Genomic DNA, 20,283 nt, shown 5'->3' with positions numbered 1-20,283 from the left:
AGAATATTAAGAGGAATCATGTTTAACAAATTGTTAGTATACATGTAATATATATATAGGTTTGATATTCCTATATTCATTCATTTATTTCTAATGAACAAAAATTATAATACTCAAATATATAAATGTTCACAGTCAAAAAATATACAGAAACTTTGCTTAAATTCATGAACAATAAATGTAATGCTTTAATATAGTTTAAAAATACATATTTTTCACTCCTTACTCTGATTTATGGATACTTAAAATACATCCTGTTTCATATTAAAACATGTTTAAAATTTCTTGCTCATTGTCATTTTTTTTTCTGTTACATTAATCGGATATAGGTATCTACGGTTTTCTAACAAAACGTTACATTTTCAAAGGTGTAGTGTAGTGCCTACTTACGACGTCTAAGTACAATGTCATCTAATGTAAGCCTTAACATTTTATTGAAATTAACTCACGAAAGCTATCAAATTAATCCTTGACATTTAATGTTACACTTCTTGTTAAGCTACTATAAGCTAAGTATATTAAAATAGATATTTACTAGTACTTATAGATCGCTACTTTTCCGCAGGTTTTCAAAGACTATGTTTAATTTGTGTATTTTTAAACAACTTCTTCGTACGGAAGGTTATAGACATTATTTATTTAACGATAAACACATGTCTATTTCCGCGTAAAGTAAAATGACCTTACGCCATTTTCCACAACAATCACTGTTATAATTATTATGAAAGAACCGGTCGGACTCATACAGGACGCTTATGTTCCTAAGGTCAATGACTCACTTAATAATATGATTATAGAATATACGCAGTCCGTATTAAAATAAATGCATTACTTTTATTGCAATATTAATACTTAATATTCACTGTAGGCTTATGTAAAGTTCTTACCAAAGAAAATTCGTTTAATATTTATTACACAATTTGTAAATTTTCGTTGTTTCTTTATATATGTGTATGCGAAATTCCAGGTCAAACAGAAATCTCCTATAGATTTAGATTTGCATCCGAGGTTCACAATATGAAAATGAAACGAAGCATAAAAGTATCTTGAACGTTGTTAGCATAGAAATTTTAATTTCTGTATTGTTCCTAGTGATAGAAGACCCGAGTTTTTTATATTTGTATTAATTTGAGATCTCTAGTCCTTCGTGAGAAAGAGTTTAAATGGAACGGCAGACAAACGGATGGACCGACACACAAAATGGTGGTTGAAAATGAAAGTTTGGTTTGATTTCGGTACGGAACCTTATTTATACAGATTTGAATTTATTCCTCTTATTATTCTTTCAGTAGAATAAAAATGAACAACAAAATAAATTGTGCTCCATGATTGCGTAGGTACCTACCAGCCTAAATTTGAGAGGGTATATATTATGTTAACTTCATCAGATAATAATTATTAAATACGCCTCAGAACATAAAAACTTTATTAAAAAGTATTGAAGCCAGTCTACGTAATAAGCGTAAAACTAGGTTGAATACAGTTTTAAATTGATATAATAGTGAAATAAAGCTACAAAAATATCTGTAATTATTAAAGTGATATTCACTGATCGATAATAGACTTCAAATTGCTGATGGCTTCCAAAACACTTTGTATTGCAAATGCATTGCTGGACATTAAGTTGCCATCGTGATACAAAATAACTAATTAATCGTAGCTATTGAAACTACTTTCAATAAATAGCCAAAAAAAAACAATATTCCAATATAGCTTTTAGTTTAATATCTTAAAACTACGATAAAATGAAAGGTTCGTCAATCAAACCAGTTTGGGAGTATTGCAGGTCGAATGTGTAACAAAACTTTTATTTTTTCAAAAATATCGTTGCAAATTTTAAAGATTTTTAATTAGGTCCCACAACTTGCTGTTGTTACTTAATGTCAAAAGGAGGCCTTAAAAGTTGAGAGAACCGGTTAGTGAAATATCATTTGGGTTTTATGTGAGTACTTATTTAATAGGTTTAGTCAGTACCGATTACATATCAGATTATAAAAAATATTACTATCATATCTCACGACTGTGACTGCCCTTAAATTGATCATATCTGGACAAATTAAATAACAGTTTCGAGATTGTTTACCGTATGTAACTTTCGGTACAATTAATTTTCTAAATATTTTTTGTTGCAATTCTTCTATTCCTTTATAAACGACATTCTTTACATTACCGAGGATATTTGTAAACCTGAAATATAAATATAGATTACAAAATTATATATATTTTCTATGTTTCTAGGAATTAATAATAATATATGGAAATTCTACAGCTAAGAACTATTTAATATGGCTTAATTCTATTGTATTTTGATAGCTATATTTAAAGCAAATCTAATATAACAAGACAAGCTATAGCAAAAAAAAGCTTGAGGCGTACATCTCAATACAATTTCAAGATAAATTATTAAGGAATTAGAAACGAAAAAACAATTTATTTATAAATATAATCATCACATATTAAGAAACTTTGTACGGATATCTTCATAATAAGGTTTAAACCGCTTCGCTACATTAATAAATAATGCATTGCATAACATCAATTAACGCGTTCGAAAGTATTGCTCCATATATCGTCAGATTGATATCGTTAGCCCTAAAAATATTTTGTGTGTCATATAAAATTATTTTATTTTATTACTTAATATATTTTGAAAATACATTGAGCAACATACCAACGGTAGGGCATAAAATTAAATATGGATCCGGTCAGCAACATACATTTTAATAACGATTTTAGGATATATAAAATTTTATAACATTGCGTTTCTAGAGACGTGTCAGAGATACTGACTTACTCATAAATTGAGCTTGAATGTGAGTTTAGATATCCACGTGTCAGAGGTACTGACTTACTCATAAATTAAGCTAGAATATGAGTTTAGATATCCAGTCGTTAAACTCGTCTGGCGTAAATAATTTTATCGCCAAAGGTTTTAAATGAAAACACGGAACTACGCTATTGTACTAATATATTACGAGGTACCTTCAACATGGGTAGGTTATTAGTTTTGTTGTTCTTTATATATTTATTTATTCCAACAATGAGACATTATTAGATAATATCTTGACCATTTATATTTCTTTAAACTTAATAATACATTTGATTTTTTCAGTAATTATTTTAATAATATACGACCATAGTAGCGGTACCCGCCACAAAATAAAACTATCTGAAAAAAAAAATTGAGAGACCTTAACTATTTATAACTTGTATTAAAGTTAAGTAATTCTTAACTTTAATTACAAGGATATTAACATTTTAATTATTTATTTAGCTGTCATTATTAATATTTTCCTAAAATAACTCAAACAATAAATAAAATTTCATTCAAAGTATAATGAAAAGGCTAAAAATATTTTTAAAATGTTTAAATTAATTTTTATTAACTGAATTGCAAAGCCAGTTTAATAAAAAATAAAGATTTCACTACCTCTTAATATAATTCAACGATTTATTCCATCTAGATACCTTAATTATAACTCATTATTGAAAGAAAATATGTTGCTAAACAGTTCACTCAAACGTCTCTAGCATGTTTCCAATATAATTGTACGCATTTATACATACGATTGAATTATGAACATGGGTTTCTTTGTTAAAAATTTGCACCAGTAAATAATAAATTTTGTCTGATATTAAATTCCAGTTCATTTCAACCCTAATAATAATAATCCAAAAGCTGCGTTTGCGTTGTATGAAGTAGGTATGGAAACAGGTAACAGAATTTCTAATATCCTCTACACATGTGATATAAGTCAAATGTTTGTGCCAAAAGATCTGGCTTTTCACGCATTTTTCGTGCGAAAAATGATAAATAAGCAGTAGGGCAATCAATTATAAGATATCCTTTCCTGGAGAAAGCAAAAGCTTTGATCCCAGGAGATGAAGAAAGCATCTACATCGTTTTACGTAATGTAAAGAATAACTAAATACTTGCAATTCAATTCAAGACACTAGTCACTTCTTTGCTTACAATTTAAAAACGAATAAGGTAATAAAATCAAAACTATTATGTAAGAGGTACACATGGAGTGGTCACGGACAAAACATTATTTACGAAGGAAATATATTTAGAAATTAGCAATATTTTAATAATAAAAATCACCGTATTTATGTCGAAAGCTTTGAAGAAGCTTCCCAACTCGTCAACAGTACAGTCAAATTAAAACGAGGTTATTATTAGACTTAAGCCAAAGTTCAGTGTAAAGTTGATTACCAAGAATTGACTTTGCCATTTTATTATGGAAAAATATCAGCCCAAGTTTATCAAGTTAACATTCTTAAGAAGTTAATTAAACGCTATAACAAAACTATGTCCAATGACCAAGAATAGTCCTTCCAGCATGACTCGGCGTGGGATCATAAAGCTCGTTCCCACAAACGTAGTTAGAAAAGTACTTTCCAGATCTTTATCTACTGGATTAGAATTTGTTATCAGTTTTAAAGAGGAAGGCTTGCTCTAAATGCCTTGTCAATTTGGAACCCCTAAAATCCTTACGATTTGCAATTAATAATTTTCACATAGAAAGAGTGCATGCTGCTATTGATAACTGGCCTCAACGTTTGAATTGCAGCGACTGGAAACCGAACACGAATAAGCTAAATTTATTTTAATGATTTTATATTACTGAATATACAATAAAAAAAAATTATTTTTCTTGCAGCAATATTTCTGGCAGGATTATTATTTTGATATTAGTTTTTATTCTTAATACACTTTGACGAACTTTCACCCTCTATATGTCCTTTGCCTAAAAGCTTAGCTCTTGTACTTTTCTTTTTTTTATTTCTTTTGTGGTGTACCACGAACTGTATATGGAAAAGCCGTTTTTTGTATAGTATTTTTTAAATAAGAGAGAAACATATTGATAGTGGTGTTCAAATAAAGCAACCGTTTTAACTTTAATACGTTTATGTTGCGTTTGAACAACAACAGAAAACACAGACTTACAAACATCGTATTCTGGGACAATTTGTACCGTAAGTAAGTTTGATATATTGGAGACAAGTACTGATAACAATGAAAAAAAAATCAATATATTAACTTTTCTGTTACGACATTAATTTTGCTGTCAAATAAAACTAACAACAACAAATAATCATAAAATTAACCGAAACATTTTAACATCAAAAAAATGTGAATTCAAATTCAAATATCTTCTGACGAACAGAAAGAAAAAACCCTCATGTTTTTGATTTTAAATAAGAAATTAATGTACAGAAAATAATACAAACATTATAAATTTTAAAATCATTCAAATTAGATCAGAACATCGTTATGACAACTACAAACATTTACTTAACTAAGGATTTGTTCATACTTTTTGGCACAGCATCAAAAAATTACGATGCTACATAATCAAGTTTAATTTAATTAACAATCAAATTGTTTTAAACAATTTTACTATTCATTTTATGCCAATAAATATCAACGTCACCAAATTATATTATAACTATATATAGAACATCAATAAAGCGGTGGGCAAATATGGGTACATGTATAAAGATATAGAAAGATATGTACAAATGCAAACAGTTCACTTCCAAACACTTCGGATCAATCATTCAAATTTTCCATCAGTCACGTTCTTCAATCGTTTACAAAGCGATGACGTCATACCCATTGCTTACGAAATTTAATTGACAATTACAATGGATAGCTATAATTGACAATGAATTTCATGAATCGTGCCTCATTAGATGCGACCTGAGCGACCCACGAAAATCGCAATAACTTCCCACCAATAAAAAAATATAATAAAAATAATCCCCAAATTTATTTTTTCGGCATTATAATTATAAACGTATTAAATACAAAATATAATTATTAACGAAGGTTCTGTAATACTGCGGCAAAACTTAACATCAATAGAAAATAACGGTTGGCCATCTTTGTTTTTTCTCCGTTCTCCGTTCACAGCAGTATTACAAAGGTGCTAAACACTTACCCTGTTTATTTTCAATAAAAAGGGATATTTAAAAGTATCTGATGTATACAATCTTAAAAGTTATCGGCCAAATAAGCCGCTATTACAAACAGTTAAAAAATTATCAATATTTTTGGACCTTCAACTAAATAATAGCATTTTCAGCCTTAATTAAAAAAATAATTTTATTTTTGTTCCATATTCAAAAAGATCATTTCCTTTAAAACTTTTCTCACATTGCCATGCATTTAGAGTGAAAAGGACTTTAGCTGAACAGTATAATATACTTAGTACTAAATCACATTTATCACGACACATCACATTAATAAAAGGACACCGAAGACATTGAATTATTACATAATTATATACTAATGTTATTTTATTAAAACATCAACTGATAACAGTTAAAAAATTTACCCTTCATCAATTTCAATTATTGTATTCGTTTAAAGTATTTTTTTAATGTTATCAATCAATATGACCCACCCACAACCAACCACATCCAACTTTGTAGCTTTCCTTCCAAGAAATCCACATTTACATCTATAAACTCGTAAAGTATCATAGAATACCTATGGAATGGTCAGTCACTGACACAAACAACATGTAATTTTTATCTCAAATCCGAGTAAGAGTTAATCTAGTCATGATAGATTTTATATAGAATATATCAACAGCGCCATCTGTTGACAGAGTAACGGAATTGTATTTCCCTTTATAAACACAATAGTGTCAAGGTCGTATTGATTCGTCTTGTCAAGCACACACCCACAAAGTGAATGCAATCTCATAGATAGAAATCATCATGGTAATTTTTTCATCAATCCAAAATTTATTTGAAGATTGGATTAAGTCGTTGCCGTGTTTTCATCAATTGAAGGATTCATTTTATCCGTTTTATATGCAAGGCATTTTTATAATACGATTTTTATAATAAGTCTACGATAATCTAAAGTTATTTACAAAATAAATCTTATGTAAACAAGTTATTTACAATCAAGATAAAATAATACAAAACAAATAACAAAAATTATCTTGGGTTCGAAGGTAACCAATATTACTCAGCATGAGACACTACTTTTTTAATCAATGAAGAAATTTTATTATTTCAAGTAAACTTCAACAATATAGTTGATTTAAAGTGATATTATGAATATTCAGTAAAAAAAAAGGTAATTAATTATTATGTAAATATAATAAATGTAAAATAAATTGAGCACAACTTGAGGTAGACACCCATTCTATAAAATTCGAAGTTAAAAACTAAACCCTGTTTTGTTGTATTTAAAACTTGAATTTATAGGCCTAATGAAGACTGTGCTATTTATATTTGTACTAAGTAATGTCTTTATTGATATTACTGTAACTTGAAGAAATCTTTGGGGTGCCAAGGCAAATAAGTCTAATTAATATTATATAGACGGAACATACTGTCGAAAAAATTATTCCTAACTTAGAATTATTTATTGTTATTGTAGTATTGTTGTATGTTACAATATTTACAGAACAGCGCCCTCTATGAGAGTCGGACAACATTAGGTTGTATAAATACAAGTTGTACCTTCGGAGTCTTAATTAAAATTATGCTTACAATATTTTCTCGTCCAAAGTCGCAATATTTAAAATCGATCAGTCTATACTTTCACCTTGTCTCTCCGGATTTTTTGTAAAAAAGCTTTTAAGCTCCACTAAAGCGCATTTTTGTGTAAACTTTAAACTTTTACAGTAACATTTTGTTTGTTAATTTTATCCCTTAACATCGGTGAAAGCACCTCATTCTTTTCTAACTTACAACTACGCTTATCTATATGAAAAGAAAAAAACCCGTTAAAACTACCTCGTCATACACTTGTAATACTCTAATTATTTGTAAATGCTACATTTATCTATAACTAACACTTCCACAGTTTATGGTCCATCACTACACTATAGGTGCACTAAGTCCAATCTGTATACGTCTATGAAAATGATCATTTTGCAAAATCTGTGATATATATAGTCTGTGTAACAATACGACATTAGATAAAAGCCGTATCTTTTCTTTAATTGTCAAAATGGCTCCCGAGGGGGGCATTTTGACGAATACTAAGCTATCTCATACGTCAATTTGTTATCAGCGCAAACCTTAGCAGTTAAAACGCCGGGATTGCGTTCGCTACATCTGCAAAAAAAAAAATATAGCATTAGAAAGCATTGAAATAAAATAATTTAGAATATTAAAGCAATTATTTAATTATTTTTTTTTACGGATTTACCCGATTTTATAGCTGTGTTGTATTTAAGTACTAAAAAAGTGTCTGTGTTCAAGTGGAAGATTTTTTGGGACAACCTTGAATTCGAACTTCCAAGATTACAATAAATTGTATTTAAACCTACCACGAGAAGTAATATTGCCATTATTCCTTGCTAAGCATTATTAAAAGTTAGCAAGACAATAAACTTTATCTCATTGATGCTAAAAATATATGTAAAAAAAAACACAAGAACAAAATATAATTAAGCTTTTATAGCTTGTTGAAAGGAAATATTACAATAATATAAAAGTAAATCCGTAAAAAAAATCTAGTCCCAATAAAGCGTTATTTAAGCACATTTCAATGATACACACTTCAATCCGCGTTCCAATAGCCTCTTTTTAACAGCTGGTTTTAGTTTAGGCTCGCCCTGGCTGTGGGCTCCTCTGCCGGTTATAAAGAACAGATCGTGACATCTCACACTGGATCTGGTTTGCAATTCTTTCAATTTTTGTATATGTGTATCTAGGAAGAGGTCTAATGCCTCCTTAGCCTCACGGACCCTCAGATAATGGAGGTCTAGAGTAGCGTTATTGGAGGAGTTGGCTGCGTGTACCTGGAATAAAGAAAAACAAAAAAAAATCATATCCGAACAAAAAAATAAACTAATGTAACGATATCGCAGTAGCAAAAGCTTATTTATATAAGCAACGGAACATCTTTTTGATAATGATCAAAATCTTCTTTATTACCAAAGTTACAAGAGAAAATTACTTCCGATACAATAGAACTACGTAAATATAATAAAAAATATAATAAGTAAATATCATTCGTCATAAATTATAAACACTGATTGAGGGGCAAATGCTCGCACTTCGTCCGATGGCAAACAGATTAATTTAATATAACTCTTCTTTAAAGTGATTTAAAATTAAAAGTTAAACGAATGATCTTCTCACAAACAATTAAAGACTCGTATCATAGTCGTGCTTTGTACAAAAACAGAGCAACAACTTTTCTCTGGTCCATCACTAAAAGTAATTCTTATAACTATTGGGTAACACAAATCAAGACTAAACAAATTCAAAGTTAAAAAAGGATCGCAACGGACGTAACAGTACTTAAATAAAAACGAAAGACCCGAAATTTCCCATGCCAAAATGCCAAAAATAACCAAAACAACTTTCTCTAATTTTGCAGGAAGTAAAATACTTCAAGCTTTTAACTAACTTTTAACTTTTCACTGGGTCTTGGGTCACTTTTCGCAATGTCTTCCTGAGACAATTCACATGGAAGATAATCAAGGAGTTCTTATGAGGAAAATCGTACTAAACGGAAAAATCAAAGGATTACGTAATAACTATTATTCTAAAATTAATGAGCCCCACATAAACGGATTTCCAAGAGATTAAAAGATTTACATAGCATAGTCTAGAAAGGTACTTAACAAATATGGGCCTACAATGTTATGTCTAATCTCCAAAAGGCAGAGCCGCACGAAATTAGATTTTTATTTTAATTACAGGAGTTTAATCATTATATGGGTCCTACAAAGTTACAAACTTGATAATGACTACACAAATATTGCTAATAAAATTCTTCATACGATTTCATCCTAGGGCAGAGTAAAAAAAACTAGAGCTGACAGCTATAGGGATCCGGATTTCGGGTTTTGACGCCTTATAAATATCGTTTTAATCTTTTCTGTAGGTTACTACAACATATTATTGCACCATAAAATGTATGCTTGCGCAAGAACAAGTTAATCAAATGAGCTCTTTTTGTGTTCAAAAAGGGATTTTAACAACATTTGTAAAAAATTTAAAGAAATAATTTAAAGCTCCACTTAATTTAAATTTAGAAATAAACTCAGACAGAGATATTTGAAACATCATTTAGTGACTCACATCTAGACAATGATAATTATATGCAACTACTTTCTGCAATTCATACTTGAATAATACTCGATATGAATTACGCAAAAAATATGGTGAACGTGTATGACGTGGAAGGTCGTAATGTCTGCTTAAAATGCCAGTGCAGGCCAAAAATCGTAACGCGCGTCAGACAAAACCGTATTATTTTAAACCAGCACATCCTTTTTGCAGATATATATAAAATTAAGAAGTCTCGAATTAGTTTGTTTTAACTCATTTTTTCTTTTACTTCTAACGCCATCTTTTAGTTTATATTTAACCTGAAAATTTCTAACATCAGCTACAAGATGGCGCATTTTATAAGTCCCAAAACGATCATATAGATTCTTTAAAAAAAAAATACATAAAAAAACTTTGACTTTTGTTAAATGAGTTATTCATCAAAAGAACTGGAATTAAAACAGAATTGGCCTTTTATATTATATACTCTCGAATAAGTACTTGATAGTATTTTCGATGCCTAATTAAGAACTAAATCTTTTTGTTATATAATTTTATTGTTGTTTATCTATATATGTTTTGTTTTTAATATACCCAAAAAATTTAAATTAAATTAAATGTACAGTTATTTTATTATTATGGAATAATATTTTTTTTTAACTTCAAAATTAATTTTTATAAATTGGACAAATGTTTCATTTTTTTTATAAATTAAATAAAATTAAATTTCCATTAATAAAACAAGAGTTTATATTACTTAAATATATTAGGATATTATATTAAATTGTTTTTATTTATCATAACATAATCTATTTCAATGCAAGTGATGTTCCAAAAAAACTGATTTTCTCCTCTACCCTCTTATAAATGAATTCGTTTGAAGGAACAGTCAAATTCAAAGATTCATTCTTGTCACTTTTATCGCTTCTCATAGTATTATATTTGGTATAGTTGCACCTTGGTCACACATATAATATCCTTAGATATTCTTAATACCTAATATACATAATGTGAATGTTAGAGGGGTACTTACTTGTATCAAGGAAGCTACTGCCATGGAATTGGAATGTTCGAATCTTGTCTTATGAAAATTCGCCAGTTCTAAATAATAAGTCGACACTTGAGTCATACCACGCCTGAAGTATTCACTCGCCTTGTTGTAATTACTATAATGGAAGACATCAATCAAAATTGTGTTAATACGTACATCTCAGTATGTTCTAAATAATACTTACTCGTTTCTAATTCTGAGGTGCTTGTCGGCGCAGTTGCGAAAATGTTGTACAGTGGACATATCCACTTTCTCATTTTTCGGCAACAATGGCCACTCAACTTCAGACAGCGCCTGCAAAATATGAAGTAAATAATTTGAGCATCATTAATTTTATGTCCGGAATATTAAAAACAGTAATATATACTTTTCTCTCTTCTTGGAGCAGTTTCTCATGCCGCTCCATTTCTTTTTGCACAATAAATTTATTAACGCCATTCTTCGCTTGCAGAATATCAGTTTGTCCGGTAGAGGTCAAGAGCACCTTTAAAGTAACCAATGGATTGTAAAATGTATAAAATCAATTAAATGTTATTTAGATAAAAAAATTATGAAAATAACCTCGACGGTTAGATGGAAATTATTGTCATGGGCCGCCAGAAGTTCTGATAGCACGTCCGGTGATACCGATGGGAATAAATTATACAACTTTTCTCTTGAAAGTTTTGCTGCGAGATCATCTGGTAAATTATTACGCCATTCCAATACATCCCTCTGATATATAGACAAGGCGTAATCCATGTCCATGATTTCCTTGAAATCTGGTACTTCTGGTTCTTGTCCCAAACGAGTCAACTCCTCCTCTTTAGCTGCTAAGAGTCTGAAATATGTTGGATCATAAGATACGGTTATATTTCCTACACATGTATCCAATGAGTAATGACTTACCGCGCGAGTTCCGCGTCTTGCTCCATCATTATTTGAGATTGTTTAGAATCTTCTTGCAACTGATCGGTTAATGATTCAATCCATAGAGCGTTTATTATACTTAAAAGTGACATTGGGATGTTGACTGTCGGATTTATGAAACTGAGACATTCAGCTGTTTGACCTCCATAGATTTCATCTAATTTCGTCACAAATTCTCTTCCTAAACATATGTTTACAGTCTTTTCTTCATCCTCATCAGAGCTTACACAAGAAGCTGAGTCACTTATTTCTGGTACAACACTATCCGTTTTAGATGTGCTTGGTAAATTATTGTCAAAATATGCTGAATTTTGATCAGTAGTTCTTGAAGTTTCAGCCGATGTTGAAGGCTCGTTGTTAGTATTGTCTTCAGAATCTAAAGTTTCTTGAGTATCAACTTCACCACGACGAAGTTTTCTTATTTTTAAGCAACGTTCAGAGTAATGATTGTCAGGTATGACAAAATTTCCTTCTATTTGTTTTTTCAACTCGATAGAAGCCTCTGAGACAGTGCATTCTTTTTTATTCTTTTTGAAATTTACTGTATACTGGGTATCCGTCTGGTTAGGCATTTGGTTTTCTGGTAAGATTGCCTCAAGTCGTTCTGGTATTATGTTATAGGCGGAGAGACAGTCGCAATCAAGTTCAGGCATATCTATGTCATGAATTGGTGTGTTTATGTTGGCCATTATATTATTGACGTTTTCGCTAGCCATGTCATCAAGTACGATATCTACCGCCCAGTTTATATCCCCACAACATTTGTCGAAAATATCCCTCAATATATCAACATCCACGTTTTTAAATAATCTCGAGAACAACTTAAAATGTTCCTCCTCGTTCTTACAACGTTTTATTGGTGACAACATCTGATTGTCATGCGTTGAAGTACTTTTATCTAACATCCATTGATCAGGAATTTTATTGCTTGTTATCGGGAGATGAAATTCATTGATGTCTCGTGGCTTAGCAGAGATAATTTTATATAGATTTTTTGCATGACTGATATTTGTATCCCCGATTTCGAAGCAGGTAAAGTTGGATCTTTTTTCTACGAGCGGGATCGAGGACTCTACATCTTGTACGTTTTTGTTTTCATTTTCATCAGACCATGGTGGTAAGAACATTCCTATTTTTGTCCAATCTTGACAATTTGTCAAATTGCCTTTTAGTGCATTATCGGTATTTTCGATGTTCACTGCTTTATGTTTTCTCTGCGGTTTTACATCTAATGCTTTTGCACCCTGACATTCTAAATTCTCTTCCCTTCTTGCTGACTCTGCTTCCCATTGCTCACCACTTTCCCATTCAATCTCCACTTTTTCAAATGTTTCTAAGATTTTTTGTACATCATCTGTATTCTTTGTTTTTTTAGCTTCTTCACCTGAATGATTCTTTTCTTTTTCAAATCGATTTGAAACATCGGCTTCCACGTCAAATAAGAGACCTCCCTTTAATGAGTCACTGTCTGAGGATGTTCTTGAAAAAATAATTTCCTGATTTTCGTCTCCTCCTACATCATTTACCAAAGATGTAATTTTCGAAGCATTATCTAATTGTTCTCTTGATTCATTTGGAAATGAAGCTAGTTCAGCATTATCTTCTTGTTTTTCCTTCTCCTCTTGGCAGATTAAAATTGATGTAGTTGTTGGATTTTCCAGCATATCTTCTTTTGTTGGGTCATCTAAATGTATTGCAGATGGAGAAGCATTTTCTTTAACATCGTTTACTGGATTGTTCACATCTAAAGCTTTTAAAAATGGATTTTCTGCAGATTTGTTTGTTTTTGTATTATTTACTGAGGCAGAAATACTTTGCTGTGACGAGCTAGCATTCGGTGATTGCTGTTTTATTTGGTGGTTATAATTGTTTGTACGGACGTTTTTAATGTTTTCATTTGCAACATATTTTGGCCTATTATTAGTGGAACCCAATTCTTCTGGCGATCTTTCATTAAACGGCGGTAGTGACCGCAAGATAGGCGGTGTCATAGTTGGTTCATATTGCAAAGAATAGTGATGTAGCAAGGATGGCCCTGTTGGATTATGTTCCAGGTTTTCCAGCATGCGTTTAATATTTGCAAAGGGAACATTGTGCGAATTTTTCTTGCACAGTGTTTGAGCTTTTCTAGCCCAAGGTGTGTCAGGTTCAAGAACTTCTATAATATATCCAAACTTCACTCCACTGTCTACATATGGTTTCATTTCCCATATTTCAGTGTTTGTGTTGTCTATGATTACAGGGCTTACACCTTGCTTCATAGCACCATATGCACGTTTCTGATTCCACTCATGGGCTTCAGATAGTCTATTTCTGCAATATTCATAAACACCCTTCCTTGTAAAATATTGATCAGTACTAAAAATGTGCATATAGTAATTATTATTACGTTTATTATAAAGCGTATCAATAATTTTATGCGCCAGATATGTTTTTCCACTACCAGGTGCACCTCGCAAAATTATTAAAGTACGATGACCATTCTCGTGGTGTTTATAGATATTTTGAAGGTCAAGACTTGAAGTGTTTTTCGTAAAATTATTCTGTTGATCAGATTTGGGAACAGGTTTAATGCTTTGCTTTTTATTGTCAGATTTACTTGCAGGTCTCACTGGCTGGTTAATCATTTGATGAGACATTTGATGATAAGCAGCAGCATATGACATTGGCCGCTGAGGAACATTATGTGGATTTCCAATTTGTGCAAACAAACCATTTGGAGGGTAAAAATGGCTCATATGTGGCTGCCTTATACCAGGATGGTTGGCATAGGGGTTCTTGGGACGGAATGAATACATGTTGTTTGGCCTTAGAACATTTCCACTATTTGAAGGATTCATACAATTCCCATCCACAGAGATGTTCATAACAGCATTCGCCGATTCATTAACTATTGAATAAAAAGAAATTACTTTAAAATAAATATGATTGCATTATTTTTTTCTAATAATGAATTTTAACATAAATGCAAGTCAACTACAATGCAATTCACAACAGCTAGCGACCACACCTAATCATTATTATGTAATTTTATACATAAACAGCTTAGTTATCTTATTGGTTTTTACCTAATATATGAAATAAGTTATCAACTAATTGTCTATGAATATGATAATTTCAAACAAAATTGTTATTTTCATTTTAATAATAATAAATTTCAAAACTTAATTCGTTTTTCTATTTCAGGGATTGAATAAAAGTTACAAACAAAATACAATTAAAAACAACAAAAACGCGAATTCTATTAAAATTGCACAGGGAACAAAGGAAATTTGGAGCTTTTTGGATGTTTGCTAAATTAGTACTTATTATGTAGAATTTCTTAAATTCTTTATAAGTAATGAATTACAAGTACTCACTTGCCAGCAATTATCACACAAAACTACATATTTAAAAGAATCAGACTGAACTGTGGTAAACATCCAATGATGCTACTTATCAAAACAAACAACTGTACTCTGCGAGCTTTTAATCAATACTGTGCACTGTCCATATCAATCAATGCAGGCTGCAAGTCCCGGGCAAAATATTATGCCATTAAAGGAATATGATCTCTACTGCAATGATACTGGGCCCATTACATCTTTACAACAGAGCTAGAAATATCCTGCTTTCTCTTTCTATAAACGTATATCTTGTATGATAGTTATCTAGGAAATAATGGCGCGCAATAACTGTTCTATACAATATGTTGTTGTATCTATGATATTGATTTTAGCCTTGCACTCGAGCAACAGGACGAGTAAGATTACATTTATTATATAAAATTGTACTTACGGTCTCCTTCGTAGCTTTCCACGATAGCTAACATCACATCTCTACTGAGAATCTCTCCGAACGTTTCCAATAGTTTATCGACAACATTATTGTAATCGGTTTCTTTATCTTTTTCTTCCATTTTAAACAATCGGTTTTCACTAGTAATTTCTAGAAGAAAAATTTAATTTACGAATAGGTTTTTTTACTTTCTTAGTCATTACGTCTTTAACGTGTTCAAAACAAACTCCTCAATGATTTGACATTAGAATACTAGTGTTTCTTTTATACTTTATATAATGATAAAAAAGGTGTTGCCATCTTAAATGTTGTTGTGAAGATTTAACATATAATGCTGCATTTGTCTCATGGCCCAACTTCGGAATACTTAATATACTTATAAAGTATTTAAACATGAACGACTTATTTTTTTAAATAGTTATACACATATTTTGACAAAAATATACATAACATTTTTAAAATTACCATTTTCAATTTTTTTACAGCAATACCATTTTTTGCCAAAGTGTTTTTTTACATTACACTGGGAATCCCCATACTAATTAAACTCGTATCTATATATGTTGTGTAATAACCATTTTATAAAAACACTAACAATTAGGTCTCAGTAAAAAAGGAGAATATTGTATATTTTTTTAAGTAGTAATATAAAAAAACAACTTTAAAAATATTTTTGTACATATAACATAATCGTAACTACCTATAAAATAAATTAAAAATATATATTTTTTAATTAGTATAAAATGTCCCTAGTATGAATTACTAATAATCTATTAAACGCTGGTTATGTAATTAGGAATAAATATTTAGGTACATTTCGTATGATAACAAGAGGTATATAAATAGGCTATGTAGGTAAGGGATGCCGCCGATACAAAATCATAGGAAAATTAAGTATCATATTCATACTTACATTTTAATAAAATTTACATAACTTAAAAATAAAAGTAACCTATATTTAAGACCAAGTTATTATTTATTTGTTAGGGATAATAAAAATGAGACGTCACAAATTTTCCGTCTGTTTAGTCCAAATGGACGTCATCACGCTACATACGGTGCAATAAATTTTTTTCATTCATACATTTTCAACACTAGTATTGAAGCAGATTGTTGAAATAAAAACCGCCAAAGCTTCATAATATGTTGTTTGACGATACGATTTACGAACAGACTATGATGACTGGTTTCACCATTTAGAGCTTAAAATCAATGATCAAAATTTGAAACCCATCAATCAATAAGACTAATCAATTATTGCACGAGATATTCTGATCAGTGATTAAATAGTTATGAAATAGAGAGACACCCTACTAAATCCTCTTTCTGCCTTTTTTTATTTTTTAGGCTATCCCACACATCCATTAAAGGTTTTACCACACAACCTTTTATGGCTATGTGGACAAGCTTTAATTTAACTCGGACCATATCAACTCGGATTGCTAATGCATAATTTGTAAGTATTTTATTACTTAATTTCTTATTCATCGTGAAATACAATAGGTAGTTAATTAAATAGTTTGTATTTTCAAAAAACAATTATGTACTTATATTTTTCCTAATTGATGATAAAAACCTTTTTACTTCAGTCTATTTTTTTTTTATTTGTAGAAGTGTCTCAATAAGGTATAGCTTTTTTTGCTTTATAGATATTTAAATACAATAAATTTAACTCCGATTCATAGATGTTACTGATCAACAATTGAATTATGATTACATTTCCAGAAAATTTTATTTTATTAAAGGTGAATGTTTTGTCAATACATAATTTTCTCTGCTTGTGAATATGCCTTAATAACTTTTAATCGCAACAGTGTGCTCTGTGTATGTGTGATGTAGAAATAAAAAAGTGAATCCGATTTCACGCACGCGCAATGCCATCCTGCTTTGCATGCAGGAAGTTTAATAATATTCCCTATAACAGAGTCAATAATACAATAGGCTATATTTAAAAAAGTAGAGATTCTGTTTTGCGTACAAATGTTTATTGACGCGTTTGTTAGTACTTCTACTCTATAAAATCTGTAACTTTTAGAATTATCTTTACTAAAAACAGAAATTAGGTTCATACTAGTTTACCTAATTAATTAGAAAAACTTGAGATCACAAGACAACTCAAGGGCTATAATTTAAAAGTTTTTATTAGGATAACTATGTTTTAAACCACTTTCATTAACAAAAGTACTCCCCACCAAATACCGAAGGCCGGGTCTCACGAGATATACCTATACTTACTTACTAATATGTTTAGCAAAAGTTTGCAACGTCAGACTACATTGAAAGGATTTCCTGTTTCTCATTTCATAAACCTACGTTGATACAATAATGTGCTAAGATTTGTAATTGAGAAACTAAGGGTTCGCTAAGCAATTTTCAGACAGACTCGTATTTACATGTAGAGTGTATCCCTAGTTTAGTGCCTTTCAGTTCCAACTAAGTCCATTATATTATTCTGAAATCGGATGAATACTTTTCGTCTCAAAATAATTTGTAGTAGTTAGATACAATATTAATTGTAATGGTTAAATTTCATTACGGTTCATGTGACTTTTGTGGTAGGTAATTAAATTTCATCCTGATGCAGTGAAGCTAGCGGAACACTATACTCGCGATTCAGATCATTCATCCTCGAAGACGATTTAAGCCAAATGGTCGATAAAGTCGATGGTTCTTTTATTCGAAAGCCCAGTTAACTGGGATGACTTTTATCAAAAAAAAAATTAAGATCCGAGCACCAGTTCTAATTTTAGGGCCAGAAAACGGACCCTATGGCCAAAAAAAAATGGTTCCGTACTGAAACGCTGAGGACGTTTCATTCGACTTGCACTAAGAGGTTTTTTTCGAGCAAAGCGAGAAAATTATACGAAGGTGCATCTCCTAGTTTAATGAACTAGCTTCAATTCTAGGTCATAATGCCATCTAAATGATGTAAAACAATGTTTAATATATTTAATTAAGCTTTTTTTATTTATTTTTAGATACATAGTAAATTAACACAATTAATGAGAACCATTTTAAAATAAAAAAGTAATGAAATTGAAAACAAGATTATCAATTAAGACACGATTTTTAACTAATATATTTTCGACAACTATTCGAGTTGGAACATGACTAACACAATCAGCGGTAGGTTTATATAATCGAGCCACATAGTATTATCTTATACAGTCTGCGATATTTATTAATTTGTTGACGCATCATTATTCTCAAAGAAGGCTCATTTCCCCATCTCCTACCGTTTAACCATAATATAAATAACAATTTCCGGGATTTTCTTCTTTAATCAGTGTTTGTATCCGCCATATTTATTAAGCTGACAATAACGTCAAATAATGCCGGTTTTATGATATTTAAGATTTTCGCGGGTTTTATTTCAAATAAAACTAAGATTTTTCGGATATACTACTATACGCTTTTTTATTATTTTAAAACTATATACTCCCGAAATTTCGATTCCTTTGCAGCAACCGTGACCAAGGGCAGACGTATTGAAAATAAAACTGTCAAAGCACTATCCTGCATCGTTGTCCAACAAGTTGGGATAATTAGTGATACTTTGCAAGGGTTCAGCAATTCAGAAAATGTGCACATTGCGAGTTTTTCATGGAGAAAATATTTCAGGATACTTATTATAGACTCTTGGAAATAAGGATTCCAATAGAGAGTTGAAAAATTCTTCACAAACAGACAAATCATAAGAAGTTTAAAATGAACTTTTTAAGACAATATTAAATTATTAACTATTATTATTGGAACTGGTAAACTGCTCAAATAAAATTTGGGTTTTAGGATACTTTGTGAGGTATTATCTACATCACATTTATCAATAAGTATACATAATTTATAGTGCTTAATTTAAAGTGCTATTTAATGCTTGAAGATTTTGTACAAAAGGTGATGTATAATTAAGTCCATGCTTATCTAAATAAAATTACTTAACATTTCAAAGGTGTACACTTTTATACAAATCTATGAATGCGTTGTACATAAAAATAATCACTCAAACATTGAAATTAGTTTAGTTACTACTAATACAACATATTGCTGGTTTATATTACTTATTACCGACTGTGAAAAGTATAAAGAAGTTTATTCTTAACCGTTATTTATCCATATCTATGAAAAACTTTTGTTAAAATGGTATATTAGTTCTTTTATACAAAAAATTAAGAGTCATTAGTGTGATTGGGCTTGGGTTTCTTTATTTCATTTATTTCCAAATTCCAATTCATTATTTAATTTTCAGTGTTACCAGGAGAGTTTGAATGAAAACCGTTCATGAGCGTAATCCAAGTTGCTAAAAAATATCCAAATTAATTGAGGACGTATTTAAAATTATATAACAAAACTTTTTCACTTTAAAATTTTTTTTTTTCATTACAAAATGGAATATAACAGGTTTTTTTTTCCGTTTTGACATTCACTAGACTATAAAATGATTAAGAGTGCTATGTAAAAAAAAACAAATGTCAACTCGGTGCACCCCTGTAACTGTTAAGCTGACAGCT

The 20,283-nt window shown here is 30.3% G+C and overlaps 1 protein-coding gene across 2 annotated transcripts; it reads right to left on the bottom strand.

The window, feature by feature from the left end:
• Window positions 1-4,894: 4,894 nt before the first annotated feature.
• On the bottom strand, window positions 4,895-16,009 carry LOC116769805 (uncharacterized). Of its 2 annotated transcripts, none has more exons than XM_032660995.2 (8): window positions 15,776-16,009; window positions 11,978-14,888; window positions 11,651-11,909; window positions 11,457-11,573; window positions 11,274-11,383; window positions 11,072-11,204; window positions 8,536-8,777; window positions 4,895-8,088 (listed from the first exon to the last, which is right to left on the bottom strand). In XM_032660995.2, the coding sequence occupies exons 1-8, from the start codon at window positions 15,894-15,896 to the stop codon at window positions 8,013-8,015; spliced, it is 3,969 nt and encodes a 1,322-aa protein (XP_032516886.2). In that variant the 5' UTR covers window positions 15,897-16,009; the 3' UTR covers window positions 4,895-8,012. The 2 variants fall into 2 exon arrangements, with proteins under 2 accessions (XP_032516886.2, XP_061378451.1); XM_061522467.1 differs by lacking the exon at window positions 15,776-16,009 and adding an exon at window positions 15,358-15,529.
• Window positions 16,010-20,283: the final 4,274 nt, after the last annotated feature.

The sequence above is a fragment of the Danaus plexippus genome, chromosome 14, assembly GCF_018135715.1.
Source record: "Danaus plexippus chromosome 14, MEX_DaPlex, whole genome shotgun sequence".
Lineage (NCBI taxonomy): Eukaryota > Metazoa > Arthropoda > Insecta > Lepidoptera > Nymphalidae > Danaus > Danaus plexippus.
This window is presented reverse-complemented; position numbering and strand designations above follow the sequence as displayed.